The sequence below is a fragment of the Mytilus galloprovincialis genome, chromosome 1 (genome assembly GCF_965363235.1).
Source record: "Mytilus galloprovincialis chromosome 1, xbMytGall1.hap1.1, whole genome shotgun sequence".
Taxonomy (NCBI): domain Eukaryota; kingdom Metazoa; phylum Mollusca; class Bivalvia; order Mytilida; family Mytilidae; genus Mytilus; species Mytilus galloprovincialis.
The window spans coordinates 125,905,248-125,927,639 of NC_134838.1; the positions used below are offsets into that span (position 1 = coordinate 125,905,248).

The following is a 22,392-nucleotide window of genomic DNA, read 5'->3' on the forward strand; positions in this document are numbered from 1 at the left end:
AGTGTTTTCTCGATCTTCTAAATAGCATGAGCTCGAATCCCGGTGAGGGAAGTTCACAAACTTGCTTCCGAAAATTTACAGTTTTAACATATAGAAAAAGTGTCAGATTAGCTACAGAATTGGATGAATCGCAAAATCCACAATACGATTAGATGAATTGACCGCTTTCGAGATTTCAACAGATTTAATTGGTTGATCAAATTCGATGTTTTGAGCAAAAAGACCTTATTGTCTTTTTTTCAAAACATTGAGAATATTTAAAAACTAGATCATTCCACAAAAACTTTAACTGAAAAATTAGTTGTCTTCTTCTTCAATATTAAAACATACTCGAAGTTAGAAACATTTTCGAGCTGTTATCACAGTAAAATCAGAAAAATACTGAACTCCGAGAAAAATTCAAAATGGAAAGTCCTTAATCAAATGGCAAAATCAAATACAAAAGCTACAACATATTCCAAGTTAAAATTACTAATGCAGGTGCAGCAACCCAACAACAGGTTGCCTGATTGGTCTGAAAAGGCAGATAGATTTTGACCTAATTAACAATTTTATCCCGTTAGATTTGCTCTAAATGCTTTGGTTTCAGAGATATAAGCCAAAATCTACATGTTCTATTTATAGCTATGGTGGCCATCTTGGTTGGTTGGCAGGGTCACTAAACACATTTTTAAAACTAGATACCCCAATGGTGATTGTTGCCAAGTTTGGTTAAATTTGGCCCAGTAGTTTCAGAGGAGAAGATTTTTGTAAAAGTTAACGACGACGACGCACGACGGACGCCAAGTGATGAGAAAAGCTCTCTTGGCCCTTTGGGCCAGGTGAGCTAAAACATGGAAGCTTTACAGGGGATCGCTTTTCCTCTTCATGACGCATCCTATGCCGTGTCAACCTTGTCTTTAAAAAAAAACTTTTTTGGACTAAGGTGTCTCTTTTGAAGTATTATATGGCATGTACGATTCACAACTTGTCCGTTTTGGAAATTCATATGAAGAATGAAAAACAGGTAGCATAATTCTTTAACTTATGTTCCGCTGTATAGATGATGCATGACCTCTCACTTTAATACTTCAATTCCCTATTGTAAACTTTCTATATCTATGTAGCAACATCCCAGAAGCGCCTGCTTATGAAGCATATATCTCCCAGTTGATATGATACCCAAGAGATTGCATTGCATGTCATATAAAAAGGGTTTTTAATCATATGTCCCGATACAAAAGCATTATAGTTGTCAACAACTAAAGGGGTAAAACCCCCAAAGCTCCCCTGTTGGACCGGCAGCAGTCCTTTTGCGCCAATTACTGTTTTTCAGGGGTATCATTTGCGCCAATTTTTTTTTTTCAAAATGTATCAATATTCAGAACTCATTTGCGCCAATTTACCTGAACATATATCTATGATAATAAATATAAATGATTAATATTCAATCTTATTTTTGGCTTAAAACGTATCATATGTTCGGAGATATTTCGTCATGAAGATGAACATCTGGAGAGAAATGACTTGAGATGCATTAGTCAGTCCATGTACAGAGAGAGAAGAAAACATATTGCTTTGTTGACTATTTAATACAAGATATGAAAAGAGAGAAGAAAATAGAAGCTGTTGATGATTATGTTTTAGCCACAAGTGAAGCTTTTAAATCAACAGTTGAAAGTAGTAAAGTTGAAATCATTTCGTCTAGGGACTCTCGATAATCACGACTTGGTTGACCGTTATGGAATATATGATTCGCAGAGTATATGTTCACGCTGTTATGAAAATGATTTTATTTGACTTTAATATTAAATAGTTTATATCAAATACTAAAAAACGAACTGAAATAGCTATGACTTAGAAACTTTATAAAACTTTAAAATCAACTAAATAAAAGACTTTGTCTACTCTATGAACTTATTTATTTAAATAAAATTTAAACTTTCTTGCCGCTAAATTGTCTTGTCTCTAACTTTATCTTATTTATTGATGCCGCGGAGTAACTTTTACTTCTTGTCGCTAAAATTTGTCTTGTCGCGAATAAGTGAGACCAGTGAAATTTACTTATAATATTTTTTTTGTAACAACTAGAGGTACACCAAGTTGCGGTTAAAAGTCAAGACACCTTCAGATCGGCACTCACAAATGTATTTACTAAAAAAGTATTGGTGAAACAGGGGGCGATTTGCCATGGATTCTTAATTAGAATTAATATCTATTTAATTTTACTTTCTATTCAAATTTAATACCCACATCGGTCACTAATATAATATCAATACAGAAAAGACATGAATATAAATGAAATAAATAGAATACTAAAAAATAACGGATTTTGGAAAAAAAAGGGGGAGGGTTTACAAAGGGCAAATAAAATTTATGAAAAGATCAGTGGCGGAAACTATATAATGCAGTTGTGTAAGCATTGCCATATCTCATTTCCATGGAGATAAGTTGGCCCTTCCTTCACTTTCATGGTTTGAGAACTTTGAAAATTCCAGCCTTTGCTTTCATGCAATTAATGATCAGTATTTCATCAGGACTGCATATTGTATTTTACAATTTAGTCATACCGGAAGTTTACATGTACACGTCAACCGAGAAGTAAATAAAAATAAAACGAAGTTTTACAGAGCATAGATATTTTTTTCTTTCGATGAGCATAACGTTTCTAAGAAAGTGTCTTTGACAACAACTGTACAGGAAAGTATGTTTTGTTATTTGTTTACTACATTATTTATAAATCAGTGAACTGTTATGTATGACATGTATGAAAGATTACATTTTCTGATATAAAAAAAATAGCAAAAGAATCTGTATCTGTATGGGTACGTCGTACCTACCAATTCTGGCTTTTATACAACGGAAGATTACTATCAACGCATATTTTACGCATCCAAAGTCCGTTCGTGCCCAAATTTAATTTAAACTATCATATACTATGAAGTACAAATCGGTATCTTCAAATCTTTTTTTTTTTGTAAAAAATTCGAGTCAAAATTTTATTGGTTTTGTGTTTAATAATTTGTATACGAGTTTTGGAAAGTGTATTGCTATAAATATTTAGCCATCATATTGTCATACTTTTCCAAATACACAGGAGATCAAAGGAGACACAAGCTGTTAAAAACAATAATATTTCATGTTTTTTATTTTAAATCTTCAAAGTTTTAGTAATACCAAGCTAAATATATGCAGTTATTTACATCAAAGCAAGTTAAAAGACTTACAACAACCATCATGATTTTTAAACACTAAAAAATAACAACAAATTAGGCTGTTAATAAATACCAATTAGCAGTAATCATACATAATTAACATTTGATAATTAATCATAAAATTAATAAAAAAAATTATATGATAATTCCTCAAATTTTATTCAAGAAAATAAAACTATTTGGTATATACATATAAAAAATATCTATTAATTCAAGTGAAATTCCAATACAAATTGGATGTGAATGTGTACATGGTGTAGGGGCGAACAGACTTGGGGGCAAACGTGAGGTGCGAACATGTAGCTATATATATAGGGTGCGAAAGTATATTGGGCGCGAACAGACCTGATACCAGATTCAGAGCCAACAGTTTATATTTTGAATTCAAAATAAAATAATAAAATTACATTATATAAAAAGAAGATTAGTATGATTGGCAATGAGACAACTCTTCACAAGAGACCAAATGACACAGAAATTGTATATATTAATTCTCAAATTATTTACTAGACTAAGTATCACTACATCATGTACATGTTCATGTATTCATACACTGTACCTGATTTCCTTAATCCAAAACACTTATAGGGTCTTTGCTTCACTTATAGGGTCTTTGCACCGGAATTAAACACATTTATTCTAAAACCAGTTGTTGGCATGGCACAGGTTATGTTCTCATATATTTCATGATGGTACACGTATAATACTAAACCCCTAACAGGAGGGATTGTGCCTAAAATTCATATGATAAAGACATAATCTTTCAATCAGTTTAATTGAGATCTGTAGTTGGCATGTCAGTTAACTGCTAGTAGTCTGTTGTTATTTATGTATTATTGTCATTTTTGGGATACGATTGCTTTCAAACAATCTGTAGATTTATACCATTGGCTCAGGGCCATGCCCTCACGTCAACTGTTTTATTCTAAACATTAAGGAACATCTCAGATTCTTATTATTGTCTTGCTTTAAAAGGTAAAAACAAACAAAGGGATTGAACTTAAACAACTTTCCTATAATGTTCTTTTCATAATCTTCATGTATGATATTTGCCTTGACTTGTATGCATGTTTTTAACAACACGGAAAATCTGAATTAAGCAGTATTTATATTTAGTGTTTTTATAAATTTAGAAACTTGTCAGAGGGAATTCCCAAGTTTTGAAAAAAGAGCGAGAGTTCTCTGAATTCCGATAAATCTATTTCTGTTATATAAGAACTGAAGTGGAGTTTTTTCTTATATGTCACTGTTATGAAGCTGATATTTGATATTGTACTTCCATAAAGAAAAAGAGAACCATCTAGGTCATTTAATTAACATTTAATGTTCTTGCCTCAGGGTTTGTTTAGGTTATTATGCGCATGCGTATAGTTTTCTTGACTTCAAGGGGTATTAGATTGAAGGGTTGCTCTGGATTCCCCACTCAATTGATTAATTTAAAACTCATGTATGTCTGCTATTGAGGGTTATTGTTGAATAATTTTAAATCATATGCATCATTTAAATTAAAATAAATGTAGTCCACATTGTAAAGGTGTAGCTACAACACCCCCTTCAGGCAAAATGGAGTATTCCATATTATCATTTCGGGTTGTCTCCCTTCTGGAAGTAACTTCCGTCAACAAAATATGATACAACACTTCGAGAAAAAATTAACTCGTTCTGTTGATAAACGTCGTATTATATTAAAAACGATCGCAATTTAAACAGAGGAATATGTATGGAAAGGAGTCATGACCACTTACCCAAATGAAATTAAATATTTAAAAAGTTCGGAATAGGGTTCCTCCTAGAATTAATGTAGGAAAATGGGTGATAAGATACGAAGTAAAATACCTTCTCTCTCTGAGTCTCAGTGACTGCTGTGGAAAGTAAATTTGGAATTGATAGTACAAAAATAAAACAGAATAAGTACATTGTTCATACACTTGTATCCGGGATTGGCTATTTTGTAACTATTCAGATTACGTTGATTACATTATACATGTGCAGTTGAATTAGTTTTGAAAATAATATTATCCAGCTACATGTATAGATGTGTCAATGAAAATAATGGCTATCGTATCCCTTAGAGCAATCTGCTCTTTGATTTTTTATTTTCTTTAGTTTCATATTCTGACATCGGACTCAGACTTCTCTTAAACTGAGTTTTACCGTGCGTATTGTTGTGCATACATTGTTCTACATTGGCTAGAGGTATAGGGGACGGTTGAGATCTCAAAAAACATGTTTAACACCGCCACAATTTTGCGCCTGTTCCAAGTTCGGAGGCTCTGGCCTTTGTTAGTCTTGTATGATTTTGAATTTTAGTTTCTTGTGTATAATTCGTAGTTTAGTATGATGTTCATTATCACTGAACTAGTATGCATATTTGTTTAGGGGCCAGCTGAAGGATGCCTCCGGATGTGGGAGTTTCTTGCTACATTGAAGACCTATTGGTGGCCTTAAGCTGTTGTCTGCTCTATGGTCGGGTTGTTGTCGCTTTGAGTCTGACACATTCCCCATTTTCATTCTCAATTTTACTTTCCAATAAAACAGCCCATTTTTTCCTAAGAGATACATTTCCTTGTGTCAAGAGCCATACAAATTAGGATGTTTTAAAATTCCCTATACATGCTATATGATCAACCAAATTTTTCGCACAAAAGGGGAGAGACTGGGCACCATGACCTCTTTTAAAATCCACTTATGCACATTTTTTTTTAAATGATTATTTATTTTAAATTGAAAAACATAAAATGAATGAATTATAATGATAATGCAAGACATGTATGTGTTAAAAAATGCAGAAGAATTTTATTTTTAATTGATCATAAATTTATTTAATCTCCAGTTTGTTTTTGTTTTCTGCTGAATAAGGCAATCACAAATGTGACAATATAAGTTAAATTTTAGATAGAGAGAAACTGTAGACAGAAAAAAAATATCAGCAATATATGATCAACAAAATAGAGATTTTTGTCATGAATTGTATTGTACTCCACAATCTTGGAGTGACCATTTACATTAACTGTTGTAATTTCGGGGCCTTTTTCATAGCTGACTACTTGTTGCAGGTTTTGCTAATTGTTGAAGGCTGTATATATGGTGACCTGTTTATATGTCATTAGGTCTCTGGTGGAGAGTTGTCTCATTGACAGTTATACCATGTCTTTTAATTTTTGTATTCTATAATAATTAAATGATAGTATAAACAAACCCAGAAGAGGTACAAGTAAACAATTCTGAAGACTGCTAAAAGCCTGTTGTCTGACACATGGATAGCAGTGTCTGCTTACAGACTAAAGCAATGGTAGCATACCATCTAACAATGGAAAATATTCTGTTGACATTCACAAATTGGAATTCAATTTTGTCTTGATAAGGATGGACATGACAATTTTAAAATATATTTAATGATATGAGATTCAATTTCTTTCACTCCTGTCATTCAATTTAAACTTTTATGTCTGTTTTAATTTCAGAAATGAAGATTATTTTGTCGTTTGGATTGATATTTTTACTGTCTTCATCCACTACTTTTGGTAAGACTTTCTATTTAAGTTAGAGGTGCACAAAAGCATGCTACATGTAAGTAGGATTTTTTGAGTGCATCACAATGCAATGAAACGTTCTTTAAAGATCAACAGACTTGTTACAAGAAACCCCTCTTACATGAAATAGAACTGTTGTATCAAAATCCACAACAGATTATTCTTTATGCCAGGCTGTAGCAGAGGGGGCATTAAGTTTACCCTTCTCTGTAATGTACGTACATCTGTCCATCCGTACGTCCCAAAGTTGGTTTCTGTTCACTAACTTAAGCTTGCCTCAACCACATGTTATGAAACTTATACACAATGCTTATAACCACAAATAACAGATCAAGTTACAATTTTGGTGGTGTCACTTTTACTATTCTAGAGTTATGCCCCATTACAAATTGAAAAATTGTTAAATTTTTTGTTTCTGTTCTCTAACTTAATATAAAAAAGAAGATGTGGTATGATTACCAATGAGACAACTGTCCACAAGAGACCAAAATGACGCAGACATTAACAACTATAGGTAACCATACGGCCTTCAACAATGAGCAAAGCCCATACCGCATAGTCAGCTATAAAAGGCCCTGATAAGACAATGTAAAACAATTCAAAGGAGAAAACTAACGACCTTATTTATATAAAAAAAAAAAAAAAAAAAAAGACGAAAAACAAATATGTAACACATAAATAAATGACAACCACTGAATTACAGGCTCCTGACTTGGGACAGGCACATACATAAATAATGTGGCGGGGTTAAAAATGTTAGGGGGATCCCAACCCTCCCCCTATCCTGGGACAGTGGTATAACAGTACAACATAAGTTTGCCTCAAGACTTATTATCACAAAACTCAGATCAAGTACAAATTTAGGTAGTGTCACTTTTATCTTTCTTCAGTGTTATCCTTTTATAACTTTATATGATATGCAAACAGAGGCATCATCTGTGTCCCATGTACACATTCCCCATTTATTAAATGCTTACAGTTTTAAAGGGAAGGTACAATTTTGGGACTATTTGACACATTTTTTTATGAAAAATGTTGAATATTCATTTGAAATGAGTTGAACGTTCTTTAAAATAGCAGTATTGAACTACAATTGAGACTTATCAATACTTTTATACAATACAGTAAACAAAATTTAGGAAGTGGTCAGGATTCACATAGTAAGACCTTTATCATAGCATTTCCACTTATAATAAATTCAGCAAGCAAGTCTTTTAGGCTGTGCATGCTCATTTTCAAATAGATATGTGAATAAGCAACCATTCCACTCTTTCAAAATGAAGCTGCAAATGTCTGCTGCATAATTAATGGTATTTCAAATATGTTGCATGTATTTATTCATTGAATAAAATTTTCAGTAAACTTATGTTTCAAAAAGCAAATTTTACAGTTGTGTAATTCTCAAATCTGCCTATTTTCTTTGAATATCATTACTTAGAACTATACCCATGAAGTTATCTGAACTAAAAGTATGAACATATGTCCTTTAATAAAAAAAACCTTGTACATTTTAGGAGCTTTTGGAGGACATGACAAATACAATGATAGAATGTTGTTATCTGAAGTCTCAGCATTAACACTTTATCATGGTAAAATGACAAATGCTAGAAGGTCATCACCTGTTCCACAGGTAAATGTAATTAAACTACATGTGCATTAGTTTTTTAGGCCCCCGCAGCAGCTGAGGGGGCATTAAGTTTTACCCTTGTCTTTCTGTATAATTGGTTTCCGTTCTCTAATTTTAGTTAGCCTCAATCAAATTTTTATGATTTTTTTACAAAATGTTTCTTACCACAGATCAATGTTGAATTTTGGTGACATCACTTTTACCTTTCTATAGTTATGCCCTGTTACAAACGAACAATTGAAATTAAATATTTGCTTAATTTGTTTCCATTCTCTCACTTTAGTTGTCTCAACTAAATGTAATGAAACTTATAGACAATGTTTATTAATACAAAACACAGGCCAAGTACAAATTTTGGTGGGGTCACTCACATTTACTGTTCTAGAGTTATGCCCCTTTACAAATGGAAAAATTGTTGAATTTTTCATTTCTGTTCTCTCACTAAAGTTTTCCTCAACCATTTGTTTTGAAACTTATACACAATGCTTATTACCACAAAACACAGGTCAAGTTTGAATTTTGGTGGCTTCACTTTTACCATTATAGAGTTATGCCTTTTTACAAATGGAACAAGTTGATGAATTTTTTGTAACCATTCTCTACCTTAGATGACTAACTTAGCAGCATTATTGACACAGAGTTTCCTTGAACCTATAGAAAATAACTTTTTCATCAATTAATCTGACATTTATTTTTGGCAATTACCAACTATAGTAAAATAAACTTTCTAGGAACAGATTCAATTATGCATGGGAAGACTTCAACAAACTGTTCTTATTTAAATACGAGGAGAAACATACATGTAGTGGACATACATGTAGGGGACATACATGTAGTGGACGTACATGTAAGAAAGTATTGATAGTACATGTAGTTGACATACATGTAAGAAAGTATTGATAGTCTGAATTTTCAAAAGTTTTCTCTTCAGAAACTACCAAGTAAACTGGATTGGATTGTCATTTGATGAAAGCAAAACTAAGTACATTTTGTGTTATTAATAGAAATTATCTGCCCTCAAGCATATTTAGAAGTAAATTTGCTATATAGCTGGAGGCTTTTGTTAGGGTATTGTGATTTATAAATGAAAATAAGGATTTTTTGAATTTTAGTTGAAATGTGTTGGAGGTAGTGCTGGCTGCCAAGCATTTGTTCCTCAAGTGGTACAGTGTTATAATCGAGGAGGGGATGGCTATGATGTGCAGGTAAATTATAGTGAAATGTAGTTACTATAGTAACTCTTCAAATATTCTTTTAAGAATTATTTTTTAACTGTTTTTTGCATTTGACAACATATAGTTTTGTCACTGGTAATCTCTGCAGTATTTGCATACATTATTTTTATTGTCAAAAACATATATATTTAAAAATTTATAAAAGAATACAATAATAGGTTTACTAGATAAAAGCATATTTAGTAAATAGTAGGGTATGATTAGGGCTTTTAAATGAATATTTGCAGGATTGCATTCCATCAATTTTCATGCAATAAACATTATTGAATGGCAATACTTTTGACTTGAATATTTCAAACATCATGTTGCATGTCTATTGACAAATGTTTAATAAGTTTTGTTAATAGTACAAGTTGCCTTTCACTAAAAAATATACTGGTACAGTGTATGAATATTTCTTTTGTAGTGGGAATGTAAGACAGATATGGACAATGCTTACAGATTTGGGAAGGTGGAGGTTGTTTGTGAGGGCTTTGACCATCCAGATGACCCATACATACTCAGAGGCTCATGTGGGGTAAGTTTTGCATTAAGAATGACATAGTGAAAATTGGTTTTGACCTGAGACTCTCTTGTTGAGTATGTATCAGAAAGGTTTTAGAAGTAAGATTTCTTTCACTAACTTAACTACTGATTAGAATTAGAATTTAAATTATGTATGAACTTACATTTTATTGTAGTTTTAAAAATGTATTGCTCATAATAACAGGTTCTAAACACATTCATTTGAATTAGGATACAAATAATTAAATAATGCTTAATGAAAACACAAGTTGAACAAATCATATAATTTTTAATTGAAATCTTTTTCTCTCAATAGTTGGAATACACATTAGACCTGACAATGGAAGGACACATGCATAAAAAACAGAACAACCATGACTATTATGGTTCTCACCACAATAGTTATCAGGATGATTACCACCAAAGACATCATCAAGGGTAGGTTTATAAATTTCATTTCAACTACCTAATAACAAATGAATAATAAGTGAACAATATTATTTCTCACATTTTAGATTTTGCATAAACTTGTTTTTCTGCCTCGTTTGTATCTGTGTTGTTAAGTGATGTAACAAAAAAAAGTTTCATGTTTTGTGTCAGTTTGGAGTTGTCTATGTGTTTTGGAGCTCTTTCTTCTGCTTCTTCCTCTTACATGTCTAGTGCTGCAATCAGGGTGTTGTTTGTGCCATGGGCTATATATATAGGGGTACTTTGAGGTGCCAAAAAAATTAGTGTTTACTATAGAACCTTATAGATCCTTATAGGATTTGATTTAATTTATTTAGATTTTAAAATGATAACAACTAAGCGATAGACATAATCTTTATAATTGAAGAGAAAGTTCTTATATCTAATAAATGGTAAAAATCCCTGCCCTTAAATCATGAAAATTCCTGTTTGACATGTTATTAGGATTTGGAAAATATATAGGGTCAGTCCCAAGGGGTTCCCCAACCCTCAATGATCTAATATCTTCTAAATGGTCAAGATCTTCATCCCTAAACCATATATATTCTTGTTCAGCATGTCATGAAGATATATAGGTTCAGTCTAGATGGGTTTCCTCAACCACCAATGATCAAATATCTTGTAAATGGTTGAAATCCCCACCCTTAAACCATTTATATTCCTGTTTGGCATGTCGTGATGATTTGAATGATATTTAGGTTCAGACCTTAAGGGTTCCACTATCCACCAATGATCTTGTATCTTGTAAATGAGGTCCCCACCCATAATCCATATATTTTATGTTTGTCATTTCTTGAAGATTTGAATGACATACAGGGTCAGTTTCTCAGCATCACTAATGCATATCATTTTACTGGACCAAACCAATTTGTACTGGACTTTGCCCAATGTCAGGGGACCATGGAAATGACATATTATGGGAGTTTTGTTTGGGAAACTTAGTAACAGCATCTTGCTACTATCATATATTATCCAATGGGCTGGAATGCATATTTGTCTTTTTAACCATAGGTTTGACTTAAAAGGGTACATGAATCATGTTTCTAGGAATATTTGTAATCACTTAATAAACATTTGATTAAAAGCTAATTTCAATCAACTTATACTATCAAATTATATTATCTATATTATTAGATACAACCAACATAATACTGGCAATTATCACAGTCAACACAATCAAGGTCGTTATTACAGCAGCCATAATCCTAAACATTATCACAATGGACATTATCATGACCACAGTTACCATGGCAAACCTTACCATGGTTACCATGACAATGACCACAGATACCATGACCAACCTTACCATGGTCATGGTTATCGTTATCATGACCATTACCAAAGTTATGACCACAATGAACATTACTATCACAGAAGAGAGCACAATCCTGATTGGTCAGTTTAATAGTCAAATTATAATCTGATTTTATATTTCTTTAATTTTTTCTACAAATAAGTGCACAAACACTTAAACTCATGTAAAATAGTGAAAAATTGGTTGTGAAAGTCTTTTGTTTATGGAGATTAAGAAGATATGTTTAGAAGAAAAAAGAAAATGTTCATACAATTTAGTCTGGTTTCATTTTTCATTAATTTATAATTTAAACTTATTCAGTTCCACATGCCTTATATAGAACTTTTGAGGAGTTTTAAGTAAGATTATGCAAAGAATGAAAACTTCTGACTGCTTCTGGAAAACACAATATATATATCTTCACCACAAAATATAAAGACTTTTGAACAGCAACATATAAATATAGTATAAAAAGAAAATAAATCCAAGCTATAACTAATAAAAAGAAGACAGTAGTTGTTATCCTTAAATTCTTTTTTTCTTTAATGCATTGTACTATTTCGTGAAGAAGACCTTCTTACAGACAATATCACATTACAGGTACTATGAAGAATAAGAAGAAGACTAAAAAGTCAACATAACAGTAAAATATGTATGATAGTTGAACTGGGATATTAACATAGTTCTGATGATAATGTCAGTAATATTCCTCTAGATGATTTAAAAGATCATGGAATTATTTACTCTGATTCAATCAAATATCAGATGTACTTTCATGACTGTTTTCAGAATTCATTTTACTTGATGGATTACTAAGACCTTCATAAAAACACTTATCTTGTGCCACACAGTGGCCACAGAGTGATAGCTTGTTCCAGTAGTTGTTTTTATACGACCCCAAAAAAATTTTGGGATCGTATAATGGTATGATGTCGTTAACTTTAGTTTAAGTGAAGATATCTTCATGAAATTTTATCAGAAGGTGCAATACCACAAAAGGAAGGTTGGGATTGATTTTGGGGATGATGGTCCCAACTGATTAGGAATTAGGGGCCCAAAATGGCCCAAAACAAGCATTTTTCTAGTTTCAGGATAATAACTTGTGTAGAAGTATTTCAATTGCTCTGAAATCATAGGGCAATGTTTAAAACTACAAGTAGAAGGTTTGGATTCATTTTAGGGGTTATGGGGCCAAAGTTTAGGAATTGAGGGCCAAAAAGGGGTCAAAACAAGCATTTTTCTAGTTTCAAGACCATAACTTATGTTTGATTCTATGGATCTCTCTGAAATTGTACCACAATGTAACATATAACAAAGGGGAGGCTGGGATTAAGTTTTTGGTTAATTGCCCAAAATATATAGGAATAAGGGGCCAAAAAGGGCCAAAAAGAAGCATGTTTCTAGTTTCCAAACAATCATGACAATAACTTGTGTTTCAGTGTATGGATCTCTCTGAAATTGTACTACAAGGTCCAATACTGCAATGGAAAGCATGGGATTGAGTTTAAGGGTTATTGCTCCAAGGGGGTTTCATAAAGTGGGGGGATTTTTTTTTTACCATTTTTTGAAGGGCCTCCTTTTTTCAAAATTTTTCAAATTTTGAATTTTGAAAAGTTTCGAGAAGAAATCTTCAGTTGCACAGTATTGTGTAATAGATTTGTAAGATCTTTGACCACATTAATTTTGTGACAAAAACCTATATTATGTCAAAAATTTGATCACAATCCAAATTCAGACAGAATGAAGCTTGAATATTGTGACCAAATTTGCCCCAACTGTTCAGGGTTCAACCACTGAGGTCATATAAAGCTGCGCCCTGCGGAGCACCTGGTTTGTACATATTACAATAAACATGACACATTATAACGACCTTGAATAAGAATATGTTGATGTTATTTTAGATGTTTTGTATTTGTTGATGTTGGTTTTTATTATGCCCCACCTACGATAGTAGAGGGGCATTATGTTTTCTGGTCTGTGCCTCTGTTCGTTTGTTCGTTCGTCCGTCCGTCTGTGCATCCATCTGTGCGTCCTTCGCCTCAGGTTAAAGTTTTTGGTCAAGGTAGTTTTTGAAGAAGTTGAAGTTCAATCAATTTGAAACTTAGTACACATGTTTCCCATGATATGATCTTTCTAATTTTAATGCCAAAATATAGTTTTGACCCCAATTTCATGGTCCACTGAACAAAGAAAATGATAGTGCGAAGTTCAGGTTAAAGTTTTTGGTCAAGGTAGTTTTTGATGAAGTTAAAGTTACATCAACTTGAAACTTAGTACACATGTTCCCTATGATATGATTTTTCAAATTTTAATTCCAAATTTAAGTTTTGACCCCAATTTCACGGTCCACTGAACATAGAAAATGATTGTGCGAGTGGGGCATCCGTGTACTATGGACACATTCTTGTTTTTCTGATCTTTACAGAAACATATTAAAACCATATTGGATTGAAATGTTGTGAATTTTATGTGACACTATTATTTTTATGCCCCACCTACGATAGTAGAGGGGCATTATGTTTTCTGGTCTGTGCGTCTGTTCGTCCGTCCGTTCGTCCGTCCGTCCGTCCGTCCGTTCGTTCGTCCGTCTGTCCCGCTTCAGGTTAAAGTTTTTGGTCAAGGTAGTTTTTGATGAAGCTGAAGTCCAATCAACTTCAAACTTAGTATACATGTTCCTTATGATATGATCTTTCTAATTTTACAGCCAAATTAAACTTTTGACCCCAATTTCATGGTCCACTGAACATAGAAAATGAAAGTGTGAGTTTCAGGTTAACCTTTTTGGTCAAGGTAGTTTCTGATGAAGCTGAAGTCCAATCAACTTGAAACTTAGTACACATGTTCCTTATGATATGATCTTTCTAATTTTACAGTCAAGTTAAATTGTTGACCCCAATTTCACGGTCCACTGAACATAGAAAATGAAAGTGTGAGTTTCAGGTTAAAGTTTTTGGTCAAGGTAGTTTTTGATGAAGTTGAAGTCCAATCAACTTGAAACTTAGTACACATGTTCCCTATGGTGTGATCTTTCTAATTTAATGCCAAATTAGATTTTTTACCCAATTTCACGGTCCATTGAACATGTAAAATAATAGTGCGAGTGGGGCATCCGTGTACTTTGGACACATTCTTGTTTAAAATCTAATGTATGCAGTTATTATTGTAAAGTGAATTCACAATAATCATTGTGACAATAAGTAGGGCAATTAATGTTGTGACTCGTAGACAGTCAAATATTATGCAATTATCACAATTTTTGTTCTGCTAATTATGTCAATTATTTTTGCAGTACCCGTACCGTAGTAAAGCATCATATTAGTTTTTTGAATTGACAGCACTGAGTGTATGTTTTGAATTTGAGTAAATGTTGAATATTATATAAATATGATGTAAATACCTTTGTTAAAACTTCATGTCCATATCTTGGAAGCCATTCTAATTTTAGAAATTTGAACAAATTGATGGTTACATGTATTTATTGATTATTTTGCTTGTCACCAAAGAAAATTTGTCTTCCATATTATATTTTGATTACAGCATGAACAAATATATTTATATCTCATTTCCCTATTGCATTTGTTAATTAAAATTTGTATTCAGTTTGCTAATAGTAACCACTCCAGTTGCTAAGATAAAAAAATTAAGATAATGCCTAGTTTGTTGTTACTATGCATATCAGATAAACAATACTTGGTAAAATGAGGAATATTTATCATTGGTCATATGACCTTGATAGTTGATACCATTTAAATACAGTCCAGTTTAGATGAATTCAGCAGAATAGAACTACCATATTTAAAATTGGTCACTTATTTTTAACCGGATTTTTGTGACAAAAATGTCGGTTATTGATTTGGGGATGTACGGCGGGCGGTCGGGTGGGCAGCAACCAAATGTTGTCCGTGCATTTACTCATGAACCGTTCAACCAAAGCTTTTAAAATTTTAATATGTTGTTACTGACAACCAAATGAAGGTAAAGTTCAGTAATGACGATTTTGACTTTTACCGTTCAGGAGTTATGGTTCTTGAAAGATTGAAAAATGGCTTTTCCAGTCGTGTCCGTGCATTTATTCATGAACTGTTCAACCAAAGCTTTTCAAATTTTAATATGTTATTACTGATGACAAAATGGAGGTCAAGTTCAATAATGTCGATTTTGACTTTTACCGTTCATCAGTTATGGTTCTTGAAAGATTGAAAAATGGCGTTTCCATTCATGTTGTTGCATTTACTCATGAACCATTCAACCTAAGCTTTTCAAATTTTAATATGTTGATACTGATGACAAAATGGATGTCAAATTTGATATTGACGATTTTCACTTTCACCGTTCATCAGTTATGGTTCATGTGATATTGGCAGGACACAAATAAATGTTAATAAATCCGGTTTGCTGTCGTTGTGACAGCCTCTTGTTTGGAATTGTATTGGAAGTAAAATAAATAAACTCATCATAGGTAACAGGAATGAAATTTTGTATTTGTGCAAGACATGCATTTTGTCTACAAAAAATGCATCAGTGATGCTAAAATCTAAAAAAGTAGCAAAGGCCAAATAAATTACGAAGTTGAAGAGCATTGATGACCAAATGATACAAATTCAACAAAAGAAAACTATATATGGTCTGACATATTTAACTTTTCAATAGTCTGGCTAAGTTTTTAGCTCACCTGGCCCGAAGGGCCAAGTGAGCTTTTCTCATCACTTGGCGTCTGGCGTCCGTCGTCGTCCGTCGTCGTCCGTCGTCCTGCGTCCGTCGTCGTTAACTTTTACAAAAATCTTCTCCTCTGAAACTGTTGGGCCAAATTAATCCAAACTTGGCCATAATCATCATTGGGGTATCTAGTTTAGAAATTGTGTGGCGTGACCCCGCCAACCAACCAAGATGGCCGCCACGGCTAAAAATAGAACATAGGGGTAAAATGCAGTTTTTGGCTTATAACTCAAAAACCAAAGCATTTAGAGCAAATCTGACATGGGGTAAAAATGTTCATCAGGTCAAGATCTATCTGCCCTGAAATTTTCAGATGAATCAGACAACCAGTTGTTGGGTTGCTGCCCCTAAATTGGTAATTTTAAGGAAATTTTGCTGTTTTTGGTTATTATCTTGAATATTATTATAGATAGAGATAAACTGTAAACAGCAATAATGTTCAGCAAAGTAAGATTTACAAATAAGTTAACATGACGGAAATGGTCAAATGACCCCTTTAAGAGTTATTGCCCTTTATAGTCAATTTTTAACCATTTTTTGTAGATCTTAGTTATCTTTTACAAAAATCTTCTCCTCTGAAACTGCTGGGCCAAATTTAACCAAACTTGGCCATAATCATCATTGGGGTATCTAGTTTAGAAATTGTGTGGCGTGACCCCGCCAACCAACCAAGATGGCCGCCACAGCTAAAAATAGAACATAGGGGTAAAATGCAGTTTTTGGCCTATAACTCAAAAACCAAAGCATTTAGAGCAAATCTGACATGGGGTAAAAATGTTCATCAGGTCAAGATCTATCTGCCCTGAATTTTTCAGGTGAATCGGACAACCTGTTGTTGGGTTGCTGCCCCTAAATTGGTAATTTTAAGGAAATTTTCCCGTTTTTGGTTATTATCTTGAATATTATTATAGATAGAGATAAACTGTAAACAGCAATAATGTTCAGCAAAGTAAGATTTACAAATAAGTTAACATGACCGAAATGGTCAGTTGACCCCTTTAGGAGTTATTTCCTTTTATAGTCAATTTTTAACAATTTTTTGTAAATCTTAGTTATCTTTTACAAAAATCTTCTCCTCTGATAATACGTGGCCAAATTAAACCAAACTTGGCCACAATCATCATTTGGGTATTTAGTTTTAAAAATGTGTGGCGTGACCCGGTCAACTTACCATGATGGCCGCCATGGCTAAAAGTAGAACATAGGGGTAAAATTCAGTTTTTGGCTTATAACTCAAAAACCAAAGCATTTAGAGCAAATCTGACATGGGGTAAATGTTCATCAGGTCCAGATCTATCTGCCCTGAATTTTTCAGGTGAATCGGACAACCTGTTGTTGGGTTTTACAAAAATCTTCTCTGAAACTACTAAGCCAAGTTAATTATAGATAGAGATAATTGTAAGCAGTTAGAATGTTCAGTAAAGTAAGATGAACAAACACATCACCATCACCAAAACACAATTTTGTCATGAATCCATCTACGTCCTTTGTTTAATATTCACAAAAACCAAGGTGAGCGACACAGGCTCTTTAGAGCCTCTAGTTTTCTGATGAAATCAACTGTTCTTCTATAAATAAGGGCCTAGAGTGAAATTGGAGAAAAAAAATGCGGAATATAAAATCAATGTTCTAGGCATTGAAATGTCCTTGAAAATTGAGATCATGCTGAAAAAAATTTCTGTAAATGATTGATGGTTGTTGTTTAATGCCACCTCCAGTTCTTCTAGCCATATCATGGCGTGTAGGTGTTTCTGTTTGAGGAAGCTTTTAATGCTCAGAGAGAATCACCTTACGTCGACATAAAAAGTGGCAATCTTATAGACAACTTAGATTAAGTTTGAACCATTCCTAGAAAAAATCAGAATTATCTGAATAGTCTAGAAAACATATATGAAATGAGATTTCATGCTTATGATTAAAGCAATAAGTTACTCATCATCACCTTTATATGTCCTAGGAGTGAATTTAAGATAGCAATTTTAGTTAATTGTTTTAAAACAACTTTAATTAATGTCTTACAGTCAACAGTAACTAATGATTTCCTCATATATATCTTCTAATACCATGATTAAAGTTTGATATAAATGTCATGGAGAAATCCTTGGACAGATTTCCCAGTTAACACATTGTACTGGCAAAGTTGAAAGGGATACCTATGTCCTTCTTACAAGCGATGGAACTATGGTAAATATACAAGACTTCACAAAAGATGGAAACAACAACAGGATCATTATGGTTATTGTTTATGACTTCATCTGTCTATTTTATTTTATTTCCTGTTTCAGATACGGAAAGCGATTCTCCTCCATATGTGGTGATATTATAGTTCTGTGCATTGTTGGAATCATAATCTATGCCATATACAGAACTTGTATAGCTGATCAATCACATGGACAGTCAGGTGACCCTTCATTCAGATCACATGATAGGGGATCCAGACCACCTCCTCCAGGATTTAGACAAGACTACATGCCAAACAATGGTGGTAAGTATTGACTTGGTTTCTGGAGGCTTCATTTTTGAGAGAAACATATACATATTTATGTATACCCCAAGCAACAAGATTGTCAAGGGTATTTTCACCAGTCTGTTATTTTTGGCCATTCACTTTTTGTTGCCAGGTTAGGATCTTTTTTGTTGAATCCTCTTCAAATTCAGATGTAGTAATCCATCATAAAAATAACAATACTCTTTGGGGAAGGGGACTCGTAAAACTAATAAAAAGTTTTTTAAATGTAACCATCTATTTTGAATTTAAATATCATGTGTAATAATCAGAAATGTCTGATATTTTGATGTCTTTAAATGAAAGAAACTTGATAAGCAGATTAATATTTAATTCATGTTGTTTTCAGTAGACTTTGTTGATATTGATTTTTAGAACAATGATACATTTTTGATAGGGAAAATGAATATATAATAGGATACAAGTAATTTGATAATAGAAGTACTGTAATGATACATTGCAAGGCTAGAATGGTAATATAAAACAATGCTTTCTGAATTCAGTGGTGGCTAGAATGGTAATATAAAACAATGCTTTCTGAATTCAGTGGCCATGCTTTTATAAAATTTAATAAAACCAGAGTATCACATTGTTTTCTTATTTTAGCAGTAAAACAAGATTCTTATTTTTTTCAACCATGGTAGTCATACTCATTTATGATGAAATATTTATTGAGCGATTAATCAGTCTTTTAAGAATCTGAATTTCTTAGGTTTGAATCTAAGGTTACAGGAAGCAATAGTTAGCAATAATTTAATATATTGTACTACAACTAGTTCAGTTATTAGGACGAAGGGGGAAATGAACACAGAATAAATTACCTGAGATAGCAACAACTTTTAAAGTGTCAGTAATCAGTATTAAGCATTATTAATACAGCATTTTGTGTTAATTACTGTTCTTCTTTGTAAAAGTGTTGAGTTATATATATAAACTCATCATAGATTGATGTATGAGTTATATATATTACATTGATGTTTTTATAAACTTAATCATTTTAGATTCTTGTTCTGGTACTTACACTGGAAATCAACAAGGGACACACCAACAACAACAGCCACAAGGAGGTGGATTCTGGACTGGAGCATTTACAGGTGGCATCCTCGGATATCTGATGGGAAACAACAGAAATTATTATGGCAGTCATACATATGCCTCACCATACAACCAACCGTATACAACCTACAACAGACCAGGGTGGGGGAGCTGGTTTGGTGGTGGAGGTAGAACAGGAGGCGGTTGGGGTGGCGGCATGGGTGGTGGTGGTGGCTGGGGCGGCGGAGGAGGATTAGGAGGTGGCAGCTCTAGTAGTGGAACCCGTACTGCCTCAGGTTTTGGAGGAACGAGGAGGAGATAAACATGTGTTGTGACAGATGTTGTTGATTGTGATCAGTGGAATGTGTGTGGCAAACCTAGATACTGATAATTGTGATAAATGTATGGCATAAATTATGATGTATATGAGTGTTATTTATGATTGTATAAACTGAAGCTTTATAATGTTGTCTACATGTTAACCATAGCCATCAGCATGAATTGGGCAACTTATATTCAGAAATCTTTTAGTTCACCATTGATGTCTCTATTATTTAGTGAGGACACAAAGTAATGTGGTATGTTTTTTTTTTTATCAAACATTTTCATGGAAAATATTTGATAATTGCAAACATGCAAGCTTTTATATTAAAATGGTTTGCAAAGTATACATATCAAGTTGACTTTGCTAAAAGGTTCACTTGAATGACGTGATGATATACATCCGATGGAAGAATGACTGTTTACTTGTAAAATAACATTCTCATCAACAACGGAAATTTTTATATTTATACTGTTATTGGTCCCTCAAAACAGTATTTTATCTGTGATAAAGAAACTTTCACAAATTTCTAATTACAAGTAGAATTTTATAACAGGTTAAATTACACTTATTTGTAAGATTCCAAAGGATGACTTATAATTCAAACTTTTTTATGTTCCTATTGAAAATAACAGAATTCTCAAAAATTCTTCAAATCATATTTTTAAAGTGGGTTTTCAAACAGAAAATTATTGTTATAAATTTTTTAAATATTTCACAATGTTGTGCAACTGATGACAAAAAGGGAGGTCAAAGTTCTGCTGTCTACTCATACTTTTGCTGTTTAGTTATTTCAGTCCTTGTTTTATTTGTAAATGACATTTCATGGCCTTTAATTTCTCTATAACAATGACACATACAAATGTAAGTGGTAGAACAAGACGGTTTACTGTCAGCCTCTTGTTAATTAAATCAAGTATATTTGAGGACCAAGCCAGTATGTTGTTAAATTGTCTGTAAATTTAGTCTTGTGGTGACACACTGGTATTTGATTTCTTGCCTTGAAATTGTTGGACAAAATTGTGTTGTTGTACAGGGCCTGTATTGCATTTTACAGAAATGGTTAGAGTAGCTTTTTTATATTGTGGAATGTTAATTTATCTACATTTCATGTTTTCTTGACTTGTTTTTATTTGAAAGTAAAGGTACATTTACTGTACAAAATAAAACTCTTTTAGTTAAGTTTAGAGATTTAAATAAACCAGTATATGATAGTGTATTTATACAGAGATTCAACTGAACAAACTTCATTTAAAGATAAACAATAACTCAATGTCACTGCAATATGATAAACTAAAACAAAATAAAGACGGGATTTTTTCACATAAAATGAAGTGATGATTTTGTTTTGATGTTTTATCCATCACAGTTGCCTGAGAACATATAATGAAGGACAGTTTTGTTTTTATTAATGCAAAGCATAATATATAAACCAGAAAATATGATGTTAGGATTTTCATATAGTGTACATTCAATAATGTCAAGAAAGTAAATTTAGCAGCTGTAAATGTGATGATATTGTTATATCTTTAAACAACATTGTTAACTGATCATGTAAATATCTTTTTCATTTTATTCTGATACAGTTGTTACCTTGTGCAATTTAATGTTGAATATAATAAATATTTATTTCTTTTTTTCTTTTTTAAAATGAATACATACACTGTTGTAGACTCAATTTTAGCCTTTATACTTCTGAATAGATCATATGTCATACAGCTATTGAGTTATTTCCTACATGTAAGTAGGGTTTAACTAAATAAGTACTAACACAGGAAAACTAATTTTCTGGTCATGTTTCATACTATAAATAAATGAATTTATATTAATCCCCCAGATAGCCAGATGTGATAAATAACCTTTATCTATAATTTTCTAAATTACAATACAGAAAAGTAAAAGAACCATTCAATAGAAATAATTAAGGCATTGTTGTATGATTGAGGTATGTTAAAAAT

General features: G+C 32.6%; 1 protein-coding gene across 2 annotated transcripts; it reads left to right on the forward strand.

The window, feature by feature from the left end:
* The first annotated feature begins 2,548 nt into the window (after window positions 1-2,548).
* On the forward strand, window positions 2,549-22,070 carry LOC143057861 (store-operated calcium entry-associated regulatory factor-like). 2 transcript variants are annotated; one of them, XM_076231307.1, is made up of 8 exons: window positions 2,549-2,683; window positions 6,659-6,718; window positions 8,242-8,357; window positions 9,467-9,559; window positions 9,996-10,106; window positions 10,410-10,531; window positions 11,696-11,956; window positions 12,456-17,922. In XM_076231307.1, exons 2-8 carry the CDS (start codon window positions 6,661-6,663, stop codon window positions 12,469-12,471), a joined length of 777 nt encoding a protein of 258 aa, XP_076087422.1. In that variant the 5' UTR covers window positions 2,549-2,683; window positions 6,659-6,660; the 3' UTR covers window positions 12,472-17,922. The 2 variants fall into 2 exon arrangements, with proteins under 2 accessions (XP_076087422.1, XP_076087413.1); XM_076231298.1 differs by lacking the exons at window positions 11,696-11,956; window positions 12,456-17,922 and adding exons at window positions 18,857-19,056; window positions 20,079-22,070 and having other exon boundaries at window positions 2,552-2,683.
* The last annotated feature ends 322 nt before the right edge of the window (window positions 22,071-22,392 follow it).

What these genes read in the sequence shown, in the direction of transcription:
- LOC143057861 (XM_076231298.1), top strand. Translation starts at nt 6,661, where the DNA reads ATGAAGATTATTTTGTCGTTTGGATTGATATTTTTACTGTCTTCATCC. An exon ending in GGGATGGCTATGATGTGCAG is followed by an intron (nt 9,560 to 9,995) that starts GTAAATTATAGT and finishes TTTCTTTTGTAG; the next exon opens with TGGGAATGTAAGACAGATAT. An exon ending in CACCAAAGACATCATCAAGG is followed by an intron (nt 10,532 to 18,856) that starts GTAGGTTTATAA and finishes TTCCTGTTTCAG; the next exon opens with ATACGGAAAGCGATTCTCCT.